Raw genomic sequence first — 23,355 nt, forward strand, 5'->3', positions numbered from 1 at the left:
GTCTCCCTGTGCAAGGGCCAAGCACACAAATCTGGATGCTGGGGGCACACACAAGCCATCCTGGGACCTTCCCCCAGGATCCAGGCAGGAACCAGCCTCGAAGCTCACGGTGCTGATGCAACAGGATATTTGCCAACGCAGTGGGACTTTACGCTCCCCTGAAACCTGGGCTGTGGGACTCCTCTTGCGTCACCTGACGGGGCTGTTGGACCATCACACCAGAGGTGGCAAAGACCGAGCCACCACAAGCCCCGGGCACAGCAGGACCAGGACACCGACACAGGGCTGAGAGCAAGCAGAGGCAATTGCCGGGTCCTCCCTAAATAGCAGAGTGGTCCCCAAATCCATACACATCCTTTCACCCCAACAGAGCTTGCAGCTCCCAGAGACACCAAAGCAATGCAAGGAAGGTGTTGGATACACCCCAACCATGCTGTATCCCATACTGCAGAGGGATGCTCAGTCAGGCTGATGGGCAAGGTGCTCTGCTGCCCATGGCCATGCTGCCTGTTTGGGGATGGGAGTGGCACCTGGGTTCCTCCAGCCTTGCTGTCCCAAGAGCAGCTCTCCAGTAGCACAAAGCAGGAGGTGTGCAGCCCCCAGCCCCACCTGCCTTCACCCCCGGCTTATAAGGCAGGATTCGACCTTCGCAAGCTGAAGACCAGGCAGCCTGCGACAGATTCCTGCTGCCACCTGGTGGCATATGCCCCCGAGTCTGCTGGGGCAGCCACCAGCCCCGGAGCAACCTGGGGAACCCCACAGTCCTGCCCTGCTCCCCAGGGTTGCACCCTGGCCCATCGATCACAGCCAGAGCCCTGTCCTGTGACCCCCTATTCATCACATCCCCTATTTCTACACCACCAGTGCTGTTTGCGATAAGTAGGATTATTCTGATTTGTGCGCCAGAAACAAAAACTTAATTTTTGGGTTAAGATGGCAGCATCAGCACATACACCAATTTGCAAACACCCCAAACTCCTCTCTCATAGCCCCCCTGCTCAAGCCACCACACAGTTTTGCTCCTTTCTTTCTCAACATTACCACATCAGCTCTTCTTACCTGTGTCCTATGGAGAGCAGGAGAAGGGACAAGCACCACAGTTACTCCAGGATACAGCTCAAAGGAGCAGACAAATGGTGGATGCAGATAAATGCTAAATCCTCCTCTCTTTTCTTTTGGGGGAGTGGGTGTATCCCACATCCTTCTCCCTGAGCTTTGCCCCAGTGGTATCAGCTTGCATTCAGACCCTGCCAAGGGTCCCAGCCTGGCCCCTGCCTAAGGACTGTGTCTCCCCTAACTGCCACCCTGTCCTGTCCCATCAACACAGCCTTGGGGTGGCCCTGCCAGCTCCCCACACTGCTGACCCCCTCCCAAAGCTCCCAGGCTGGAGAAAAGGGGCTGAAGTCTACAGGGCTGGGTTTTATAAACAATTCTGCAACGAGGGGATGTGATCCAGCTGGGTCTGAGCTGTGCCTCCCAGCTGGGACTGAGCCCAATCCCAGCATCTTCATCCTGCCTGGTTCCCCTGCCCACTACAGACCCCTGCTACCCACTGTTGACCTCCTCCACCTGCTGCAGACCCCCTTCACCCCCCCAGACCCCTCCACGCGGGGTCAGCAGCCCAGTGGCTGACACAGGAAGGGTTGCACAACGCCCAGCGCTGTGGCAACTGGGGACTTTGATGCACTGTGCGCGTCGCATTTGTTATCAGTCTAGACATGCCGATAGGGATGAGCCACAGTGGGGTAAAACTGGTCGGTCCTGGGGTGCCGGTGAGGCCTGTGGCCAGGAGCCGACCCGCTGTCGTGGGCAAACCCGCACCCAGAGCCCAGCAAAGTCAGCCTGACGCTGCTGTGGATGGTGACGTGCTGCCGCAGGATGGCACCGTGGTGGCAGCAGTCTCGGAGGGAGTAGCCGGCGGAAGGGACTGGCTCAGAGTGATTCAGAGCAATTTTCCTCCTAATTCCCCTCATTCCTTGGGTGGATGTGTGCTAATCGGGGCGGCAGTGGTGGAAGGAGGAGTACGGTGGTTGTAGGTGCCATTGCCATGTGTTGCCCTCCCATCCTCCTCCGCAAGCACTTCCTGCCTGGCACGGTGGCTTCTGTACCACCATGCCTGGCCACCCCCCAGCATCCACGGTCCTGGGGGTCCTTCCTGTGCCTGGATATGCACCATCCCCATGGCAGAGTGATGCTCTTCCAAGACAGTTCGTACAGAGATAGGGACCCGCCAACATAAAGCCTTAAACCCTGAGCACTTGGCCATTGGGATGGCTCCAGCCCATGAGAAAACATTCCTTTGCCTGTGTCTCCACCAAGGGCAAGCAGCAGGCGCTCCAGCTCATGGGAGAGATGTCATGGGGATGTTGGTCTCCCTGTGGGGTCTGTGCTAAGCAACCCAGCAAGGCTGTACCCCGAAAGGCTGGGGGGTAAATTCTGCTGCTGTCCATGCCCAGTTGCCTGGCCATACCAAATACAGCCCTGAAGAGAGTCGCCCATGGCTGGGGCTCTCCTGAAAGCTCCGGCTCCCAGGGACTGTAAGCTGCAAGACCAGTCCCTGGGCTGACCTGGCTTCCACTGAAAGCATCCGTGTGCCAGGCAGCCCTTGCTGTAGAGGGCCTGCAGTGACTTGCTGCCTCTCGCCTCACTGCGCCAGGGTAAAATTTAGCTCCAGACCACGGTCTGCATCTCATTTACAACCCACTTAATTTCAGAGATGTCTTGTGCCGCACTGGCAGTGTCAGCAGCTGTGCGTGGGCGGCACAGGTTGGCTCCAGCAACTCCTCCTCTCCCAAACACGCTGTTACGAACCCGGCCCTGCAAACGCCGCCTGGGAAGATTGATGCAGAGCATGATCTCATCTGGCTTTGTACCGTATCTGGCAATCTTGGGACGGTGCCTGAGCCCTTAATGAAAGCTGGCACACCCTTCATAGCAGGGAGGGCTTGTTACACCCCCTTTCCAGGTGAGCAAACCTGGGGTCATTGACTTCTCTGAGACCACACAGAGAATCGGCTGAGAGCCAGGCGTCCTGCCCTGGCTGCCTCGCTGCAGCATCCCCGCAGCCCCTGTGCCTTGCTCTTTCCCTGGGAGCCCTGGGGCAGCCTGGCCCCATGCACAGCTTGGTGTGCTCCATCAGGGCTAAACGCAGCCTGGCCCCGTGCACGGCTCGGTTTGGTCCATCGGGGTTGAAATGCAGCCTGGCACTGAGGCCACGCTGCTGGGATGGGTGGTGGCTGTCCCTGTTCCATCGAGGTGTGTAGTAAGTGACTTTCCCACGGGAGGGAGCTCATAACCCCGCTGGCCATGGCCACCCGGGGCTGGATCACCCGGCGTCCCTACACTGCTGTCACTCTTGGGAGCAGGCTACCCTTTTCGAAAAGCAGCTCAGTGCTCTTCCTGCTTTCTCGCAGAAGAAACCACAGCTCTGCTGCCATTGTCCAAGCTGAGCAAATGTGAATGCAGTCTGGGCCCAGTAGCAGCCCATACGAGACGTGGGACAGCCTCAAAACTAAGATTAAAACCATCTTTTCTGTAGGAAGTTATTTTGTCTATGACATTTTCTAAGCTTTGGCATTGCAAAGCCCCATGAACTCACAAATTGCCTTGGCTGTAAAGGAAAAAACCTTTTGGGAGAAGCTAAATGCAAGCTTCCATGTATGAAGAGAACTTCTGGTTAGCTTTTTTTTTGATCCAAGGTATCTCCAGTGCAAATCCCTGTGCAAACCCCTGCGCTCCCTGCTCGGGTCCCTGAGCAACGCCGGCGGAGAGCAGAGCTGCACGGTGACCTACATACGTCTTTCCCAGGTGTGCTGGTAAACATCCTTCCCCGGGAAGGATAATGAGGGAGGCTCCCTGGGAAGTGCAACAATGCGGAGAGGCAGCCAGAGAACAGGACTGACCGGAAGAAATCCTCATCCTCCACCCACTCCCCGGCAACCTGCAAGGAGCTGGCACAGAGCTGCTCCCACCAGTCCGATCTGCGCCAGTCGGCTGGTTGATGCAGGTGAGCTGGGTGAGTCTCTGCTCTTTCTTTTTGTACTTGAAATGAGCTTTTATGTTTTCAGGGTCATTTTGCAACCGGTCTGTCCCAGCAGGGCTCGGGGCAGAAGGGACTAAAGACACAAGCACAGGATTAGCTGCCCGGACTCCCTCCGCCCAGCCCCGAGCGTGGCGGGTGTGTAGACACGGCACTTTCCTTAGCTGCAAGAGCTGATTCATTCAACCCAACAAGTGCCTGAGATGGCTACAGGGAGATTCGTCCTTTTAATTTAAGCAGGGAGTGGAAAGTGGAGAAATGAAGTGAATTAAGGTGAAAGTCCCGAGAGCAGCCAGGGCAGTGGGCAGCTCAGCTTTCAGCATCCAGCAAAGGGAGGTTTCTTTTTACCTCTAGCAAAGAAATTTAGAAAGACTGAAACTGAACTGAATATGTTTTGAGTTATTGGAAGGGAACATGGGGGTTTTCCTGTGGGCAGAGCTGCCCCTGCCACCTTGCTGTGTCCTCAACTTTTGCTCCCCTCCAGGACTGGAGACATGTCTAAGCTCATTAAAGCCATCACTGACATGATGGAGAGTTACCAGGGCAATGCCAGGAAGGGGAAGAAATCCGAGCCGTTCAGTAGAAGTGAGTTCAAGAAGCTGATCCAGCAGGAGTTTGCTCCTGTCAAGGTAACTGTATGGGCTCGAGGGTGCAAAGATGGATGGGAAAGGTGCTGGGGTGACATTTAGGGGTGACCAGAGGTGATGAGGGGTCCTGCAACACCCACCCCACATCCAGGGTTGGAATCACATCTCTCCAATCTTTGATTTTCCTAGGTTGAGCATTGCGGGCAATTTCCCTGGGTTTGTATTGCAAGGCAGCAAAGCTCCTGTGCGCCCCTCCCGGTCCCGCACAGGGGGAAGGGGAGGTCGAGGGTGAGGAAGGGGTGCCTGGTCCCGCTGTGCCTCCATTTTCTCCCTGGGAAAATCCAGGTGTAATACCACGCTATGAAACCTTAGTGTTGGACTCTGTGCAGCCTCCGCTGCCTGCTGCAACTATCCTTTTTGTTGCATTGCCCTTGCGATAAGGGGACCCAGCCCTCACTTCATCACCTTGCCCCTTTGGGAAGGTCTGATGGGCTCCTGTCCTCGCAGAGGTCACCCACCAGCAAGTACAGATACATCACCAGCCTGCCGGATTCGGACATGGAGCCCATGAACAAGAAGGAGAGGGGCTCTGCCAAAACCTGTGTGTACTGAAGGGCGGCTGCCACTGCTCCTGGGGCACGGAGGCAAGGAGGTAAGGAAGAGCTGAAGGAGCGCAGCAAGCAGGTGAAGCTCCCAGACAGCATTTGCATTGCCTCATTAGGCGGGGACAGATCCTTCCTTGGGACCGGTGTCACCCCGAGGTGATGCATGGCTCCCTAGGTCTGCTTTACCCCTTGCGGTTGTCCCAGCAAGCCTGATCCATTGGGGAGGATGGGATGGAGCCAGGAGCTGAGCTCCAGCTCCACGGGGACCCAGAGAGTATTTAATCAGCTCTAATATCTCCAATAAAAATTGCACAAGCTTGTTGGGCACAAGCTTAGTGTGAAGCAGAGGTATTTCAGGGTGGGTGGTAGAGAAACGGGGGCTGGCAGGGAGGGATGCCAGCCTCAGCAGGGCTTTGGGGCGGTCACAGGTGAACTCCCCCATGGAATTTTCTTCCCTCTCCTGCAGGATTCCTGAACTGCCCCGTGGGCAAAGGACAGAAGAACCAGCAATGTGTGGGCATGGTATGATCACACCTCCTGCCCTTTTGGGCTCTCTCTGCTCCTCTGGTGCAGGCAACACCTGCCCTTGCACTGGTGGTGGCAGGGGAGATGTGAAGACCATGCCCCGCTCCACGTATTACCTCCATGAGGCAAAAATAACCTCGGGTCTCTTGTTTTGTCCCAATGCTCTGTGGATGTCTCTTTGGGGTGCTTTGCAAATGCAGCTTGAAGGCTGGGGGGGTGGGTGGGGGCAGACTTGCTGTTTTCTTCTCAAAAACACAACAGCAGAGAAATGCTGACATATCAACCCATTCCTCCGTGAGCTCCTTTTGTTTTTAATGGGTAGAAAGTGAAAAATCACTAGTCAATAGGGCTGGAATGAGCCATACAATTAGTTGACTCAGGCTGTACAGTAATAATGAATAAAGAGTGGCAATTCTTCAGGGAAAATGAAAGGTCTGTGGCTGGGAGTTCATCTCCAGCTCATCTGAAGTCAACAGCAAAATTCCCACGGGTTTGGGGGGGGCCAAAAATGCACCTCAACACTTATGAGGATGTTTCAGTCTAATAAATGCAACTGGGGCAGCATGCTGGCTTTCTTTTCCATTAACAAAAGGGAAGCCCAGCCCTCATTTTTTTTTATTTTATGGAAAGCTTTTACCTATGTCTTTACATAATTAACCTGCAGAGAGTTGTGCAAAGAAATACTGCCAACAGTGAGTGGCCAGAGGATGAGGAAACAGGACTGCTTTCCTCGGCCATGCTTGGTTAAAGCATTGCTCACGATATATAAACCAATAAAACAAGGCTGTTTTAATAGCAAGGAGGGGATGGTAGAAACCCTGAGTTTCACTGGAAAAAAATATTGCAGATAGTTATCAGGTCTGTAATATTTGTATCCCCATGTGCAAGTTTTTAGAAAGTCAGGGGAGGACATGTAGTTTCTGACAAGGATTCGCTTTATGATCACTTTACTACACAGATGGATGTTTTCTGCAGTATTTTATTCCTCTCAAGCAGGATCCAGTCCTTCAGCACTTACCTGTCTGAATGGGTTAATACATCAGCCGTCTTAACTGTGATGTTTCTGCATTGTAAATATCCAAAAGGAATTTTTTTGGGGCTTATTTTTCTCCTTCTTACATAAATGGTTGTAATGTCATAAAAAAGCAATAAAAACTGTACACCACAATGCCTGCTTGATTTTTGTCAGCCATCCGGTGATCACCAGGAGCCTCGCTGGGTCAGAGGTTGCTCGAAGCTGTGGAAAAAAAGCTGTCGTGGTGGGGAAACCCCAAGGGGATGGAGCAAGAATGCAAAGCCCTGGAAGTCTGGGGGCACCAGGGGCACCCAGGACCAGTGCTGCACCCTGGGTCTAGGGACCAGGCAGGACTCACTGTGGCATGGGGAGATGTTTTTATGTTTTCCCCATCACCTGGGACCTGTTTGTCACAGCTGGTGGAGGAGAGCAGAGCTGGTGAGCGCTCAGGGATGATCCACACTGACTGTGGCTGGTAACCTTCATGAAGGTTCAGAAAGAAACCAGCTCTGCACAAATGGCATGAGCACGTTGGCTAACCCAGCTGCACCCCTATAGTGTGCATGGAAAATAAGGATGAGGAGTTCAAGGAAATGTCAACACAAGAGAGAGTCTCAGGAACTTAATGCTTTATTGTCTCATGGATGCCTCACAGGGCCAAAGCACAGCCTGGTGCATCAGGTGGAGGCAGCAGGGAAGCACAAGTGATGCCCCTTCCCCAGGGAGCGATGGTCCTGGAGGGCAGAGGAGAGGGTTTGCAGCCAGGCAGCCCCAGGGCTTGCAAAGCTTTGGGGAGGCCAGAGGGATGTGGTCGATGCGTGGCCTTTGCTGCCGGAGCCAGGGCGTGCGGGACACCCCATCACTTCATCTTCTGCGAGGGCAGCTGGTGGACCTGCTGCTGCTGCTGCTGCTGCTGCTGCTGGTGGTACTGGACCTGTGGCTTCCCATGGCAGCCGGAGCCACCACTGCTGTGGCAGCCACCGCCACCGGAGCTGTGACAGCCACCACCACCGGAGCTGTGACAGCCACCACCGCCGGAGCTGTGGCAGCCACCGCCACTGCCGCCGCTGCTGTGACAGCCACCACCACCGCTGCTGTGACAGCCGCCGCCACTCCCGTGGCAGCCACTGCTCTGGCGGGTGTAGCGCTCCTGCCTGTGGCACTGGTCCTTGTCTTGGCGGGAGCACATTGTTGTGTGTCGGGGTGACCTGCGGGGAGAGAGGAGCTGTCAGGAGCTGCTGCTTGTCCCACCGCCCCGATTGTCCCAGCGCCCCGATCCTGGGGCCCCTGTGCCTGCCCTGTTTGCAATCCCACCCCCAGCACTGCAGTGCAGGATCCTTGGAGACCCCCCAGGTCTGCAGCAGTGCCCTGCTTCCACCGACGGAGGATTTCAACAGCTGGGTGTAGCAGCATGGCATGGCCCAGCCATGAGACAGGTCCTCACCTCCCTCCATGCATCCCACCACCCTGCGAGCTTCCCCGCACCCCAGCAGCAGGGTTTGCATTAAACCCATGCTCTGCATCCCTTGTTGGGAAACAAGTCCCCAAAGAAGGAAAATCCATTTGTGCTGCCAGACTTACCCGAGCTTGAGAGGAAAACAAGAGGATGGAATGAAGATCCCTGGGACAGGAGCAGTTTTATAGAGATCTAGATCCCTTTCGCCGGAAATGAGACAGCTCTTTGTCATATCGATCTATTAATTTAATACCCAATCCCCATCAGACCGCCCTCTGTTTACATCGCTCACCTGACTCATTCGTGATGGGTATCATTCCTTTTTTATCTGTTTCCTGTGCCACATAAGTATCTAATTGCCAGCCTCACCTGCCCTTAATAGAAAAACCCGTGGGTGCCTGGGTTTCCAAAGGCTCATCTGTTTGGGGTTTGTTTTGTTAAATTAAATCCAGGCATAATTATAACCCCATCCCATGAGCCTCAGCTCTCAGAGTCTAATCCCTGCTATTGAGCTGGCGCCAGATAAAGCCAAAAATAATCCAGGTAAAAAGGAGTGGAAAGTTGCCCTCTCTTCTTCCTTAGATGCTCAGTCCAAAAGAGCTGCCACGACCATGGGGATAGCCAGTGGGGCGAGGACAAAATCCTCCTGGGCTTCCTCTAGAGAAGGGTCTCAGGTCTTCAGCAGGGGTTTTCTAGTTCCCCTCTGTGACCTAAAGAGTGTGAATTCCCCCCAAAAGGCACCTGAGAGCCAGAAGATGGTCTTGGGCACTACTGAAAGCCTTGTAAGCCCTGCTTGCATATGTCTGAGCAAGGCCCCTGAGCGTTTCATTAACAAAGACTAGCTATTTCCATCCTCTTAATGACAAAGATTGGGAAATGAAGACTGAGGAATTAAAAGAAAGACCCAGCTAGTGCTGCCTGCTTCATTGGGCCGTCTTCTGGAGCAAAGCTGGAGCTCTGGAGATGGCCCTTCCGCACAGCCCTCTCCTGGTTGAAAAGCTGCCCAGCACTTCATCACCCCACAAAGTACCTCTAAAGGCTCCTTATTTACAGATAAAGGCAAGAAAAAGTCTGACACATAGAAGATAACGGCAGGAACTACGCAAACAGACACGAAGATCCATCTTGTTGTCAAAGAGAAATGCTTTGGCAGCTCTCTGAGAGAGGAGGGGATAGCACCAGGGCTTGGACTGTTTGAGCTGAAAGTCAATGTCTTTCCCAAGACACAGGTCAAATAGTGCTATTTCGTTATGCTCAACATTGCTAGTGGCACTGAAAATTAGCTCCTTCCTGCTTCTCCTGGAAGCCGTTGGCTTCTGTATGACTTCAGACAAACACCCATTGGCAGGAGGCTGAGCTGGCCCCGGGGTCCCTGTGTCCAGCACAGGGCCCAGCTTGAGCAGAGGGGGATGTGGTGACAACGGGATGAAACCTCCTGTGGGGCTGCAGGTGTTCCTGGGGCGTGAGCAACTCACGCTGCTCACATATGAAATTTTGGATACTTGAACTGTCCATCATGAGCCTCCCACCTGGTGGTGATGGCTATCTGTCTTATCCGAGGGGGCAGCGACTGGGAAGATTGCAAGCTCTCCTTCAGCCTTGCAGACCCGTGGCTCACCCAGCATGAAATGCAGTCGGCATTTACCGTGCTGACTGCCGCTGATGTCATAAAATTTCGTATAGAAACCGGTGGCTGCAACTGTAATTAGCAGAGGAACTGGGCAGACACCGACTTAGAGCTGTGTGTGCTTCAGGCAAAATCCATGCGGCTGTTGGAGCAAGTGCGCACATGCACAGAAAGGGCTGATTCCTCTGTGGGCAGAGCGCAGCCTCCATGGGGCTTCTTGCTATTGCTATGTGCATCCCTGCTACCACCCCAAATAATAACCAGGGACTAAAGTCTCAAGGACAAATGCATTTCTGTGCATGACTCTTGTGCAATCTGTTTTTGTCTTTTCTAGAGGATATCAGTAGTAGTTGTGTCTTGTGCAGGTCAGGGGTGATGTTCTGCACAGGAGAATTTAATGCCGATTTACTTTTCAGGTGATGATCTCATTCATTCAGTGAGAAAGGACATATGAGTATTTTCAGTGTAACCAACCATGTACCAAGTTTCATAACGGCTCGTGTTTTTCTTGCAGTCCCCAGCCTCTCAGACATGAAAGCTCAGCTTTCAGTTAAAAGCAGAAACCACATCAAAACGGAAGCAGGGAAGCCTCTGTCCTTTTTTATTGTGGCTACAGGAAACAAAAGTCTTTAAACAGTCAAAAACCTAAGAGGCAAAGGAAAGGAACCTCAAAACATGCGACTAGTAATCACTTCTAGGGTTTTCTTGGCGTGACTGGGGTTGGCAGCAGGGCATGGCTGCACCGCCTGGCTCCCCTCACCCAGCCTTTGCGCAGGGCTGTAACACATCTGGGCCAGGCTGCTCCTGGCTCCCAGCTGCAAAACCCCTTCCCTGGTTGCCTCCCTGCCTTTCCAGCAGCATCTCTGCCAGCTTCTGGCTGTGCAGGGAGATGGATTTGGCTTCTCTCTCTGCCAGCTCTTCCCTTGACTCTTTGCATCCCTTAGTCCAGCTCACAGAGGCAGATATCTGCTGAGTTCATCTGCCGCTGGCACGTGCACAACAAGCTTCAGAAAACACAAGCAGTAAAGACTTTGTTGAGTTCAATTGCACTGTTTAACACAGCAATATCATTCTCCCTAAAATGCAAAGCGAAATGGTCTCCTTGTGCACACATGCTGAAGGGCTGGGCGCTTTCTCAGGGGTGACTTCCCCTGGTTAAGATATATGACCTGCTAGTAACTGTATAGACCCTGTATTCCTCTACACCCAGCTGCACCCCTATAGTGTGCATGGAAAATAAGGATGAGGAGTTCAAGGAAATGTCAACACAAGAGAGAGTCTCAGGAACTTAATGCTTTATTGTCTCATGGATGCCTCACAGGGCCAAAGCACAGCCTGGTGCATCAGGTGGAGGCAGCAGGGAAGCACAAGTGATGCCCCTTCCCCAGGGAGCGATGGTCCTGGAGGGCAGAGGAGAGGGTTTGCAGCCAGGCAGCCCCAGGGCTTGCAAAGCTTTGGGGAGGCCAGAGGGATGTGGTCTATGCGTGGCCTTTGCTGCCGGAGCCAGGGCGTGCGGGACACCCCATCACTTCATCTTCTGCGAGGGCAGCTGGTGGACCTGCTGCTGCTGCTGCTGCTGCTGCTGCTGGTGGTACTGGACCTGTGGCTTCCCATGGCAGCTGGAGCCACCACTGCTGTGGCAGCCACCGCCACCGGAGCTGTGACAGCCACCACCACCGGAGCTGTGACAGCCACCACCGCCGGAGCTGTGGCAGCCACCGCCGCTGCCGCCGCTGCTGTGACAGCCGCCACCACCGCTGCTGTGACAGCCGCCGCCACTCCCGTGGCAGCCACTGCTCTGGCGGGTGTAGCGCTCCTGCCTGTGGCACTGGTCCTTGTCTTGGCGGGAGCACATTGTTGTGTGTCGGGGTGACCTGCGGGGAGAGAGGAGCTGTCAGGGGCTTTCCTTTCCTGCTTCTGCTCTTCCAGGGAAGAGAAGTCTGGATGTACATTTATCCAATCTTAGCCAGATCCCACAATTGTCTTTAAACCTTGCAGCAGCTTCTTATACCACCTGCAGGATTGTCCTTCCAAAGCCATGGCCAAAGATGCTGGGAAGTTCCAGAGCAGCTGGACAGACTGAGCACGGCTGGCTTTCCAGAGCGGAGCTATCTCACTCCCAGAGGGAGCAGAGCAACACACCAGAGCCTTCCTCCAAGTCCAAATCTCTCTGCTCTTTCGGCATTCCCTGCGCTCCCTCCTCACCCCACATCCCTGCTCACAGGCCCCCATAGACTAATCCCCAATCCAGTACAAGGCACGGGGCTCAGCCCGCTCCAAACCCATCCGCCTCTCAGAGCGTTTTGAATGCTGTGCCAAGCCCCAAAGCCCTGCAGCATCGCTGCTCTTACCTGAGATGCTCGTGCAGTGAAGGGACGAGGAAGGAATGAGGCTTTCCGGGACAGGAGCGCTTTTATACCCTCTCTGTGCGCCCCATCTGGAAATGACGCACCTCCCTGTTGCAGAGGTCTGCCTGTTCATTTAATTTGTCGATGGCTTTTTTTTTTTTGCCTCCCCACTCTTCAGGTTGCTTGCATGATTCACCTCATATGCATCAGTATCACCTCTTGTTATGGTTGTCTTTCCTGTGCCTCAGAAATATTTAATTGCCGGCTCTACCTGTGCTTAGCTCCAATGGGGGAGTAGTGTGGGTGGCCTTGGTTTCCACAGCTTTGGCAGTTTGGTTTTGGTATTGATCACAGCTGGGGAGTGCTTTGTGTTTAGAGGGGGGAATAATGTCATATATGTAAATCACACCAACCTTTTAAAAGGTCTTGAGCTGCCCTAGTCCTGCAAATGCCCATAAACCCAGAGATGCACCTATAAGTACCAATAACACCTTTGGCACGGCAGACAACTCTTCCTGAGCAATTTCACTGGTACCACTGTTGGCTTGTTTCTCTTAAAACCAGCTGAAATACGGTGGAGTGGTGAAGAGAGAGAAAAGACAGTCCCTATAAAACTTTTTAGTCCATCAAAAGTTTCTTGCTGTTGCGAGAAGGACCAAAAGCAGTTGGGATTCTTATTTTTGGAAGGGGAAAGACCTGCCCTAGGTAGTGATCCAGGATTAGCAAGGTGCATAATTATGTGGTTAACCTTCAGCCCGTGAGTAATGCTGGAGCGGCAGCACTGATGGTTTTTTTCCAGGTTGTGAGTGGCTTCGATGCTGCCACGCGGAGGAGAAGGGCTCACATGGGTGCTGCCTTCGGTGACGCACAGTGGCCTGGGGTGGCTGCTGCACTGCGGGGAGCTGGCAGACCCCCGGGACTTTCTCCAAACTTGTAGGAACATTCTTTTTGGAGTACTTTTCCCTGCTCCCAAATTGGCTTGTAACTGGCCAACAAATCCGAGTGTTATTTGGACGAATGCGCAGACCCACGTGAGCCTTCAGGCCAGGCCAGGTACCACGTCTGCAGTGAGAGCTAATTGCAAGCAATAATTTGAGATATTCCCTGTACCTTTCCTGTACCTCTGCTGCGTGGGCTAGGAAGTGCTCAGGACCATGGATCTGGCCCTTTTCTGCCACAACTTGTGAAAGACATTTCAGTAATTAAACAGGCAGCAAATAAAAGACTGAAATCATTATTGCTAGCTGAAATAGGGAACTGCTATGATTTTGTCAGTGCAAAAGTGCTTGGAAAACACTGGCTGAAAAATATTTCACTTGCTGGCAGAGATGCTCAAGCATTTGGTATTTTTGATCCACCTCTCCTACTTTTTATTTTTCTTTCTCCATGCTGATTAAGTTTTTATGCTATTCCCAGACGCTGACCACAGTGAGATGGAGGCTTAGCCCCATCCCACCTTTGCTAATGCTGTTTGAGAGACCCAGCATCCTTTGGGAAGCAGCTGGAAAACTAAACAAGCTGCCAGGCACCGAGGTGCCTCTCCAGCCTCTTGTGAGCTCCTGCTTTGAACGCAGGTGCCTGAACCTTTGTTGAGGCACTGCAAACCCGGAGCCGTTCCCACAACCCGAAAAACTTTTTGCCACATTTGCTTTTACTGAAACACGGAGGATTTTTGGAAAGGCAGGTGGAGAGGGCAGGGTTAATGAACCAGGTACGCAACCTAAATGCTTCTTTTGTATTGCTTAATTGCTATTATGAACTAGAAAAGTGTCAGGGCAAACTGTACCCAGGTTTGATCACTTCTGTTTAATTATGTTTTGTTCTGGCATCAGAAGAAATATGGTAAATACTCTCTGTGAAAAAAGACTCAAAGTAATTTTTGGCTCTCACACTGTATTCAGCTCCTCATGTTTTAATTGTTCTGAGTTTGTTAAAGATCAGCAGCACCCAGCCAGCAGTCCTGGGCACCTCTAGATTTTGTGGCTGTCCACCTTAATAATCCTTGAAAATGGGGTTTGCAATGGGGGCTTAAGGCAAATGCCAGACTCGCACAACCAGCCTTTTCAAATGATTCCCACACCGAAAGCAGGCAGCCTGTTCAGGGAGTTAGCTGCTGTCTGCACCCTTTTCAGCAATGCCAGATATTTCTGATCATTGTGACACACTTGAGAATAATCTTATCAGGGCAACATCCATTTCATGAATGGCAGTACCAAACCAATAAATTACACAATTCATTTTAATTACAAGCTGAGAAGAAATTTATCAGTTCATTGTGTAACGCTAGCATCTTGCAATGGTTCTGGCTCGACCCAGGGCTCTTGAAGAAAGGCTTGCTGGGGGGTTCGTCACAAGCACGTGGAGATACCTGCCCCAAAAATGGCACCTTGGGGCCAGATGGCAAAAAAAAAGGGGTTTCTGCCCCCTCAGGGGTGCCTTTGCCTATAGGACTTTTTCTGCCCCATGGTTGTGTACAGAGCTGGCCCCGAGGGCTTGTGCAATGCAGCCTGTGGGGTCTTGGTGGGGGGTTTTGGGTCTCCAGCTCTGTGGGAAGGCGGCATGGAGGAGAGCTACCTGCACTGCAGAGGCCTGAGATGGCTTCTCAAAATGTCAGCATTTAAAAATCTTTATTCTCTCTCTTTTTCTTTGGATCCCATAGGGCAGAGTGTGGCAGTGCCTGCCCCTGTTGCTTGTGTCTGGGCAGGGTAACTTCTGGGCCATTAAACGAGCACCAGGTGTCTTGTATTGTGATATGAAATACACGGTGAAAGAAAAATCACGAACACACAACTCTCATGAAGTCTGAATTGTCATGGCTTGTATATAGTTACAGACTAATACAGAGAAAACCGCACCAGCATGAACGTACACAGTTTATTTTAACACCCACAGATAAGCTCATGAGAGGTACAGGACTCACCAGGGGAGGGAGAGGAGACATTTTCCTTGAAGACTGCTAGGAGACATGTAAAACTTGCTGAACTCATTACAAGATCAAGGACATGCATGCATATAACATGCAGATAATGACCTGATCACTTCATCTTTGAGGATACTTGGTAAATTTGCTGCTGGCAATCCTGTGGCTTTCCATGGCAGGATCCCTCACCGCTCCCATGGCATCCAGATCCAGCACTGCTCCCGTGGCATCCAGATCCACCGCTGCTCCTGTGGCATCCAGATCCTCTGGTCCTGTGGCAACTGGATCTGCTGCTGCTCCCGTGGCACCCAGATCCACCACTGCTCCTGTGGCATCCAGATCCACTGCTGCTCCCATGGCATCTGGATCCTCTGGTCCCATGGCAACTGGGTCTGCCGCTGCTCCCGTGACAACTGGATCCGCTGCTGCTCCCGTGGCATCCTTCACTGCTGTGGCATGAGGATTGTTCTTGCCGGTGGCACTGGTCTTTGTCCTGGTAGGAGCACATCTTTGCAGACCTGCTGGAAAGACTATAGTCTTTGAGTGAGTGCAAAGGCAAGAGACACTGTGACGTCTGTCAGCCAGCAGTAACAGATGTCTTGGTAGACAGGATTATTTATCAAGAATAAATTCTCATTATAAGCCAGGTTCTTGAAGAAGAGAGAAAAATTAGCAATGCACGTCTGCCCGTAGCGGTCCCTGACCTGTACAGAGGACTCTGTGCCACCTTCCTTTGAGCAACTCTTTCCTTTTGCTTCTATGTTTAGCAAATATATAAGATAGAAGTTAAAGCACTTAGTGATTCATAAGAAGTGGTGGCCAGACAGAGTCCAGAGCTAGACCTGAAGAGTCCTGTCCTCAGCTGTCTGAATTAAGAAGTTTTAAGTTTTCTAGTTGCTTTCTATTATTTATGTAGAGATATGAATGGAGAAGACAACCTAGGCAGGACTGAACAACTGTGACCAGAGAGAGCCACAGAGATGAGACATGTAAGAGAAGTGGTCAAGACCTCAGGATCAGGACAAAGCTAGTGATCATTAAAAGTGCAAAAGTTTGATCAAGCCGGACTTACCCCGTTCAGCAGGAATTCAAGAGGAGATGTGAAGCTGAGACAATGAGGAAAAATGGGGTGCGAGACCTTTTATAGGGCACCCAGTGTTTTTCCTCCGGAAACAAGATGAGCTCCCACCAGAGGGGCTTGATTGCTCACCACCCTGAACACTTTGCTAATTGGAGAGTTTTTACACTGCTGTTTTGACTCATGGTATTATGAGCAGATCAATATCCCGCCTTTGGGATCGCTATTCCTCTCATTACTCCATAAAAATGTTAATTGCCCACCACGCCTGGTGTGGTTCATGTGCAGGGATGGGGAGGTTTCTGGATAGTTTTGCTGCCTGTGACTAAAGCTTTTACCTGCTTCTTGTGCTTAATGCAAAGCAGCCGTGAGCCCAAGTCGGCAATGCAAAGAAGTTCACAGATAGGAAGGTGGGATAGTGGGGTGGGCTGGTGGACTGGGTTGCAAAGGGATGCAGAAAATAAAAGGGGCTTGAAAGAGAACAACCGCGGCCATGGTGGTGCATAGGAAAAATGAGTGCATTTGGGCAGTTTAGGAAAAAAATCTAGGTTGCAAGTGGGTGAAGAAGACAAAGGGAATTAAGGAGGCAGCTGTGAGCACGCGATGGGGCAATAGAAGGTGAGCACAGAGCCCAGGGCTGGTCTGTGTGGGGGGTGCCCTGAAAACAAGGAGTGTGAGCATCCTCTGCCAAGCCCCAGGGGTCAGAACTGGCCATCCACATCTGCTGGGGTGATGGGGCTTGGCATTGGTGGGTTACAAAAGGAGTCGAGTTGCCTCTGGGCTCTAAAACTGTCACTGGGTTTTGGGGTTTAGAGGTGGGAGATGGCGATGTGAGACTTTGAAGCAAACTCCTGCTGGCCGTGTCTGGTTGGAACGATAGGAGCGGGCAAAGGCAGGCAGTGGGACATGGCTGGGGAGCAGCATCAAAGAGAAACCTATTTCTGAGTAAAACAGCAATGAAGCACTAAAAGGAGTGTTGCAATATTTCAAGTCAGTCCTTTCTTTGCTGAAGGAAAGACTTTTAACTCAAACAGAAGGAATTTAAAACCCCATAGGAGACAGAGAACATCCAGGCAGGAGGCTCGGAAAGACAAAAGGTCTCCAACAGTGTCCCATTCCCATGATACTTGTTCCAAATACCTGCTATTGGTTACCTTTGTTACACTTTGATTGGAGAAAAAAGTAGGGAGGAAAGTGCTGTGACTCTTTGAGCTCTTTCCTCCCTCTTTGCCTCCATCCTCAAGTGTGCATTGGGGAGGGCATCAGGATCCATGGCTCCATTGGCCTAACGCTCTGCTTTGGGGAGAAAAGCGTCTTTCTGCCTACAGAGTGCACCAGGCCTGATCTCATCCAGGACTCTAGAGGCCACTGTAATATTAATAATAACACAGATTGAATTAAAATAAAATACGGAGTCGAGGAGATTCGTTGCTAACCAATGGAGCTGAATCACTTGAACGAATTGATACATGAGGAAATCAGAATGTGTCTGAGGATATTTCACAAAGGTCTGAAGAATGAAGATCCTTGTGAAACTATTCTTCGCGATTCATTAATTACACCCCAGATCACGTGGATGGTGACAAACATGTTTATCATTTCTCTCGGCAATAGAGACATCCGCCTGAGCATGGCCTGGTGGGGAGGATGCTCACATGCATCAGAGACCTGGACCCACGTACAAGACAGGAACGTTTTGACCTGGTCTTTGAGCCCCACATATCTCCTGCAAAGCTCCTTGTCAGGAAACAGGGAGAGGCTTCCCTGTTTCCCTTGATCCTATTCCGAGTGGATGGCAGTTTTTTTCTTTGGGTAATTTGTTGGTTTTATGGAAGGAATTTCCTTTGCAGTTGTCCTAATACAAGTCTCAGGAGATGGTTTGTTCCCCAGTTTGGATCATGGTTTCTGGGTGGCTTATATGTGGTCATGATTCTTCCACATGTCAGTTACTGGTTTTCTATTTATGAAGGAGATAAATGAAGTACAGAAAAAACCCAAGATCTCAGAAGGATCTGGGGGACATCCCAGGTAGAAATTCAAACCTCCAAATCCCTGAGAAGTGCTTTAAACACAAAGAAGATCTCTCTCTTGTTTCGAGATTGCTCATGTGAAATCCCTCTCATTAGAGGTTAGACAAATCTATGTCAAAATAGCTTAAGCAGAGCAACTCCTGCCTTGGTGTGTGGGAAGCGGGAGCTGCCCTCTTGAGGTATCCTCCATCCACCTCTTCCACAGCCCAGCATGCTTCAGAGGGGATCTGAAAGTAGACTTGGATGCCTTTGCCACAGCCCCATCCTTTGCTTTGATACTTTTGCTGGCATCTTTCTTCCCACAGAGGTCCCCGCGGCTTGCACAAGCGGTGTTGCATGCACTGGGGTAGCTGAGCCATTGCAGTCCACCGCACAGCCCATGGGGTGGGCACCTGGCCTGCCCCAGGGCTGGGCCACCCCACCAAGCCATGCTTGGGATGGGAACTCTGTGCTCTGTAGTGCATGTTGGCATCAGCCTCTGCACGTGCGCGAGGAAGAGGTTGGCAAGGAAGGCTTGCTGCAGTGTTGGCAGCCCCCCTGCATCCGCCTATAAAACCTCCATCCCAGGAAGGTGCGCCCTCTGCCTCTTTTTACTTCTTTTCCTTATCGAGATTGTGCTGCAGGAGAAATCTCCATGAATGTTGCGAAGCAGCTGATTCTGTGATGTGTCACATCCTGCAGGCTGGGCCAGGCAGGACACTAGGAGATGGAGACGATGGAGGCTCGGGACTGGGTGAGGTACAAGGAGCCACCTGGGACATGATGCTGTGAGTCACTGACTCCAGATCCCTGCTTTGCTGTAACAATCCTCCCAGGTGATTCCTCTTCTAACCTTACAAGGATTCCTCTTCCTACTTTAAATCTTACAAAGAGTTTGGGACCTTTCGTTCCATTAGAGAGAGCGGGTCCAGCCAAGTGCCCCCTGATGTCTACAAACCCATTTCTAATTTCCGTTTGACATTTGACATTTCCATTCCTCGTTCTTCTCAACGAGGAAGTTGTCTGGAGTAGGAATAAAAAGACATCAGGTTGAATCAACCAGGAGCCTTGATGTGAGGGTGAATGGGGACGCTGCAAACACCAGCTTTGGCCACAAGAAGGAACAGAAGCAATTCAAAGGGATGAAGTGGAAAACACTGATGCAAGGGGGTTATGAACCGTAATTTTTTATTGCCTCCACAACTGCTGTGAAATAAGGAGGTGAATAGCACGTAATATTTCACAGAGACAGTGGGTTACACCTTCAAAGCACGTTACAAGCAAAATGACAGGAAGAGTGGAGATCCGTAGTAGCATGGGTCATGCTGACCATCAAGGCAACGTTGCAGGAGTGAGAAGTTTCTCTCATTCGTCCCCACTCCTCATGTCCTCTACTTTATCTTCTGGGCTGGCACTTTGCAGACCTGCTTTTGCTGCTGGCTTGGGATGCATTTTGCCACAGGCACGCAGCCTTGCTGCACTGGAGGGGGACAGGTCTGCACTGGGCAGCACTGTGGGACGTGCTGCACTGGGTCACTGTAGCATGGCTTCCCCCCTTGGTACCCTGATCCATGGCACGTCTCGGAGCAGACTGGCCTCCCGTAGCTGTGGCATCCCCCCGATGACCCATAGCTGTACGTGGGTCTCCTGACACAGCTCGAACCACCTCCATGGTACGAACCTGAGGAGCCGTGGCATCTCTCGGAGCAGACCGACCTCCCGTAGCTGTGGCATCCCCCCGATGACCCATAGCTGTACGTGGGTCTCCTGACACAGCTTGAACCACCTCCATGGTATGAACCTGAGGAGCCGTGGCATCTCTCGGAGCAGACCGACCTCCCATAGCTGTGGCATCCCCCTGATGACCCATAGCTGTACGTGGGCCTCCTGACACAGCTCGAGCCCGCGTCTCCGTGGCACGAATCAGCCGCAGCATAGCCGTGGCATCTCTCGGAGCAAACCGGCTGCCGATAGCCGTAATGCCGGTAGTTGTGCCCTCTCATGCCTTCAACGCCTTCGCCGTCGCACTCTGAGGAGCAGGTGTTGTAGCCGTAGCGGAAGGGTGTGCGCCGGGTGTCCAGCCAGGACCCCGAGGGATCATACCAGGTTGAGTTCAAGTTGAAGTATGATTCTCTTCCAGAAGAGTATATCATGTTTGAATTGTAGAGAAAAACCTGAAAAACAAATGGCCAGGTAGGCTTGCATTTCCATCTCCTCTGTTTTCATTTAATTTCCCATAAAGCTGCTTTAGTGAGCCATTCATAGGTCAACCTTGCTTATCCTGAAAGCCTGGATCTAAAGGAAATTCTTGCAGTTGCCCAATACTGGTCATATTTAGTCCAAACCCCCTTTCTGACCTTACCCTTGATTTTTTTCCCCTCCAAGAACAGAAACAACCATAAGGCACTGCAGCACATAGTGGCATCGCTATTAAATCCCATACCCAAGTCCCCCAGTAGCTTCTTTCTTGGCTTAGCCCCCCGTCCTCCAGCACTTGTGTGTAGAGTATGGTCTGAAGGACAGTGCAAGCGTGACAGGTCTGTGACCTCCTGAATTCAGACACCCATCCAAAAATGAACCCAGCTACTCTGGGATGTGTCTTACCCAATTCACGAGGGAAGACAGATGCTGACCAGGAGTGCAGATTGTGAGAGGCAACAGGATGGAGGCCTTTTATATGGTTCCAAGTCTTCCCCTTGTAAATGAAACACGCTGCAGGAACGAGGACTAAATTATTTATTAACAAAACATCTCCTCCATTTGGATGCTGTTCCCAGTGCTTGGCATGTTCTGCTTGACTCATGATTCCTGATAAGCATCTTTTAATTATGATGTAGTTACCGAGTAGTGCACATAAAGGATTGGCATTGTTTAAGCCACACATCGGCTATGTGAGGCAGGTAATAATGTACTTATTCACCATCTCCAGGGGACTGAGGCACTGAGTGGAGGCTGATGGGTGACCTGTGAGTCAGGAGGCATGATGTGCACAGTGCTAATGTCCCGGCCTTCCCCTTCTGCTACCCATGAGGAGCATTTCCAGGTGCCTGAAGCACAAACAGGTGATTGGGAAGAGCCAGCGCAGTCATTAAAAGCAAATCGTGCTGATGGGTTTTGGTGATGAAGATGCTGGCTCCGTGGATGGTAGAGTGTGATGGATGGTGCTACCTCGACTTTTGCAAGGCTTTTGGCACAGTCTCCCGCGGCAGCCTTGTAGTTAAACTGGTGGAGGTATGAACTGGATAGGTAAACTACATGGTGGGTAAAAAACTGGCTGATACTGGTGCTGTTGCTGTTTAACATCTTCATTAATGCCCTGGATAATGGGGTGAACTTGGCAAATCTACAGGTGGCACCAAACTGGGATGAGTGGCTGAAACTGCTGGAGGATGAGACCTGGGCAGGCTGGAGAAATGGTCCTGCGGCTGGGATGAACTAACTGGGACAGCAGGGCTAGGGCGGCTGGCGAAAAGCCGCTTGGAAGAAAAGATGGACCAAAGCCGCCCTGGAAGTGCCGGTCTGAGAGCTAAGCTGGCCCTTTGTCTGTGGGCTCTGAGTCAGCCCTTTGGGCACTGCGCCGGGACAGAGCCTGGGAAGTGGCTTCAGTCAGAAGAGGCTGGGAAGAAATTAGCTACTAAAATAAGGGATTTCTGAAGTTAAAGTTCATATGTAAGTGGTTTTTCGTTTAGTTAAAATTAGACATGAGAAAAATAAATTGTTGTGGTTTTCTGCATTAAGAAAACAAGAATGAATTTCTTTTTTTCTTTCTGGTTTTCCGTGGTGGTTGTTAGTGGCTGTGAAGACACACTGGGGTTATGATTGGGCAATACAAAGAAACAACAATATATATTTCAATGGACCTAGTGGAAGGCTTTTTCTGGCAAAAAGAGAGAAACAGTGTGTTACCAGTGTACCAGGGGAGCTGTGGGGGAAGAGCCTGGTCTGCATCTTCCTGCACCGAGTGAAAGGCATTCCTGGCATGCACAGACACACCTAACGTGCTGGGGCACGCGCTTATTATCATGATTAAGATATATATGATGGATGGCCTCCCAGTGCAGCGTTACTATCTAGCTAATGAAGGTGATGGCACACATTATAGAGCAAACTGTTTGTACCTAGATCACTTGCTGATGAACCATAGTGAAGTCCATCTATTGGTCCTGCGGTGGGTAACCACAGTGGAGAAGGTTTTACGGCATGCAGATGGAGTTCAGCCTGGTGAAACCGCTACAGCCAGAGCTGAAATCCTCATGTGTGAACTCTAATTTTAATTTTAAATTTACAAGTTTCCTTCTGAGAATTTTAATGATTTTTAACATCTTCTCATTGTAATGTTGGTGACATTTTTGGGGGTAAAAAAAGAGGAACCAAGTGTCAACTAAATTTTTTCAACTTTATTCTTGAATTCATGGGGAGAAAATAAAATTGCAGGAGTCCTTGATGCTCCTGCAGTCACAGTGTGTACTTTTTTCCCAGTACAGTCCTGTCTCTGTTTTCGAACAACCTTGAAATCACAGTCCGCTGAACCCATGGACAAAGGTGAATCCATGGCAGGCTGTTTTCCCGTGCTCGCTCAGGCTCTTTCCATTCTGTTTCTCCATCCCGAGGCTGCTCACCTTCTCAAAAGAGGGGAGAAACAGCTGCTCTGCCCTAAGGAACAGCAAAATGGGGATTGGATGATTAAAGCCTATTCCCTGGGAGGGGAGGACCCTGGGAATTTAAAGTGTCAGTGCTGGGGTCAAGCAGGGGACTGCAGACCCTGAATCCAGTGTATAAAGAGCAGCAACTGTAGAGGCGGCACTACAGGGAGCCTGACAGAAGGAAACTGTGATGGGTTGACTTTGGCTGGCTGCCAGGTGCCCACCAAGCCGCTCTATCACTCCCCCTCCTCAACAAGACAGGGGGAGAAAATACAACAAAAAAGTTTATAGGTCAAGATAAGGACAAAGAGGTCACTCGCCAATTGCTGTCACAGGCAAACCAGACTCAACTTGGGGAAATTAATTTAATTTATTGTCAATCAAAATCAAGAGTAGGATAATATGAGAGAAGAACAAATCTTCACTCCTGACTTCTCTACATCCTACCCCCAAGCAATTCAGGGGAACAGGGAGCGGGGGTTGCAGTCAGTTCATCACGTGTT

The 23,355-nt window shown here is 51.3% G+C and overlaps 2 protein-coding genes and 1 long non-coding RNA gene across 6 annotated transcripts; 1 reads left to right on the forward strand and 2 right to left on the reverse strand.

The window, feature by feature from the left end:
* Nucleotides 1-3,943: 3,943 nt before the first annotated feature.
* Nucleotides 3,944-5,739, forward strand: LOC148053836 (uncharacterized). Its single transcript, XR_015707873.1, has 4 exons — nt 3,944-4,015; nt 4,524-4,668; nt 5,134-5,278; nt 5,698-5,739. It is a non-coding gene; the product is annotated as an uncharacterized LOC148053836 (long non-coding RNA).
* Nucleotides 5,740-11,379: 5,640 nt separating this feature from the next.
* On the reverse strand, nt 11,380-15,503 carry LOC148053837 (uncharacterized). The gene is made up of 4 exons (XM_087771912.1): nt 15,312-15,503; nt 12,206-12,310; nt 11,866-11,924; nt 11,380-11,728 (listed from the first exon to the last, which is right to left on the reverse strand). The coding sequence occupies exons 1-4, from the start codon at nt 15,501-15,503 to the stop codon at nt 11,380-11,382; spliced, it is 705 nt and encodes a 234-aa protein (XP_087628038.1).
* Nucleotides 15,504-19,600: 4,097 nt separating this feature from the next.
* Nucleotides 19,601-20,362, reverse strand: LOC104018246 (uncharacterized). Of its 4 annotated transcripts, none has more exons than XM_087772393.1 (2): nt 20,046-20,362; nt 19,601-19,925 (listed from the first exon to the last, which is right to left on the reverse strand). In XM_087772393.1, exons 1-2 carry the CDS (start codon nt 20,360-20,362, stop codon nt 19,601-19,603), a joined length of 642 nt encoding a protein of 213 aa, XP_087628519.1. The 4 variants fall into 4 exon arrangements, with proteins under 4 accessions (XP_087628519.1, XP_087628517.1, XP_087628518.1 ...); XM_087772391.1 differs by having other exon boundaries at nt 19,601-19,935; nt 20,020-20,362; XM_087772392.1 differs by having other exon boundaries at nt 19,601-19,787; nt 19,908-20,362.
* Between the last annotated feature and the right edge of the window lie 2,993 nt (nt 20,363-23,355).

Source organism: Nipponia nippon, unplaced genomic scaffold (genome assembly GCF_047370975.1).
Source record: "Nipponia nippon isolate SJK-2023a ecotype South Korea unplaced genomic scaffold, ASM4737097v1 scaffold_36, whole genome shotgun sequence".
NCBI classification, from domain to species: domain Eukaryota; kingdom Metazoa; phylum Chordata; class Aves; order Pelecaniformes; family Threskiornithidae; genus Nipponia; species Nipponia nippon.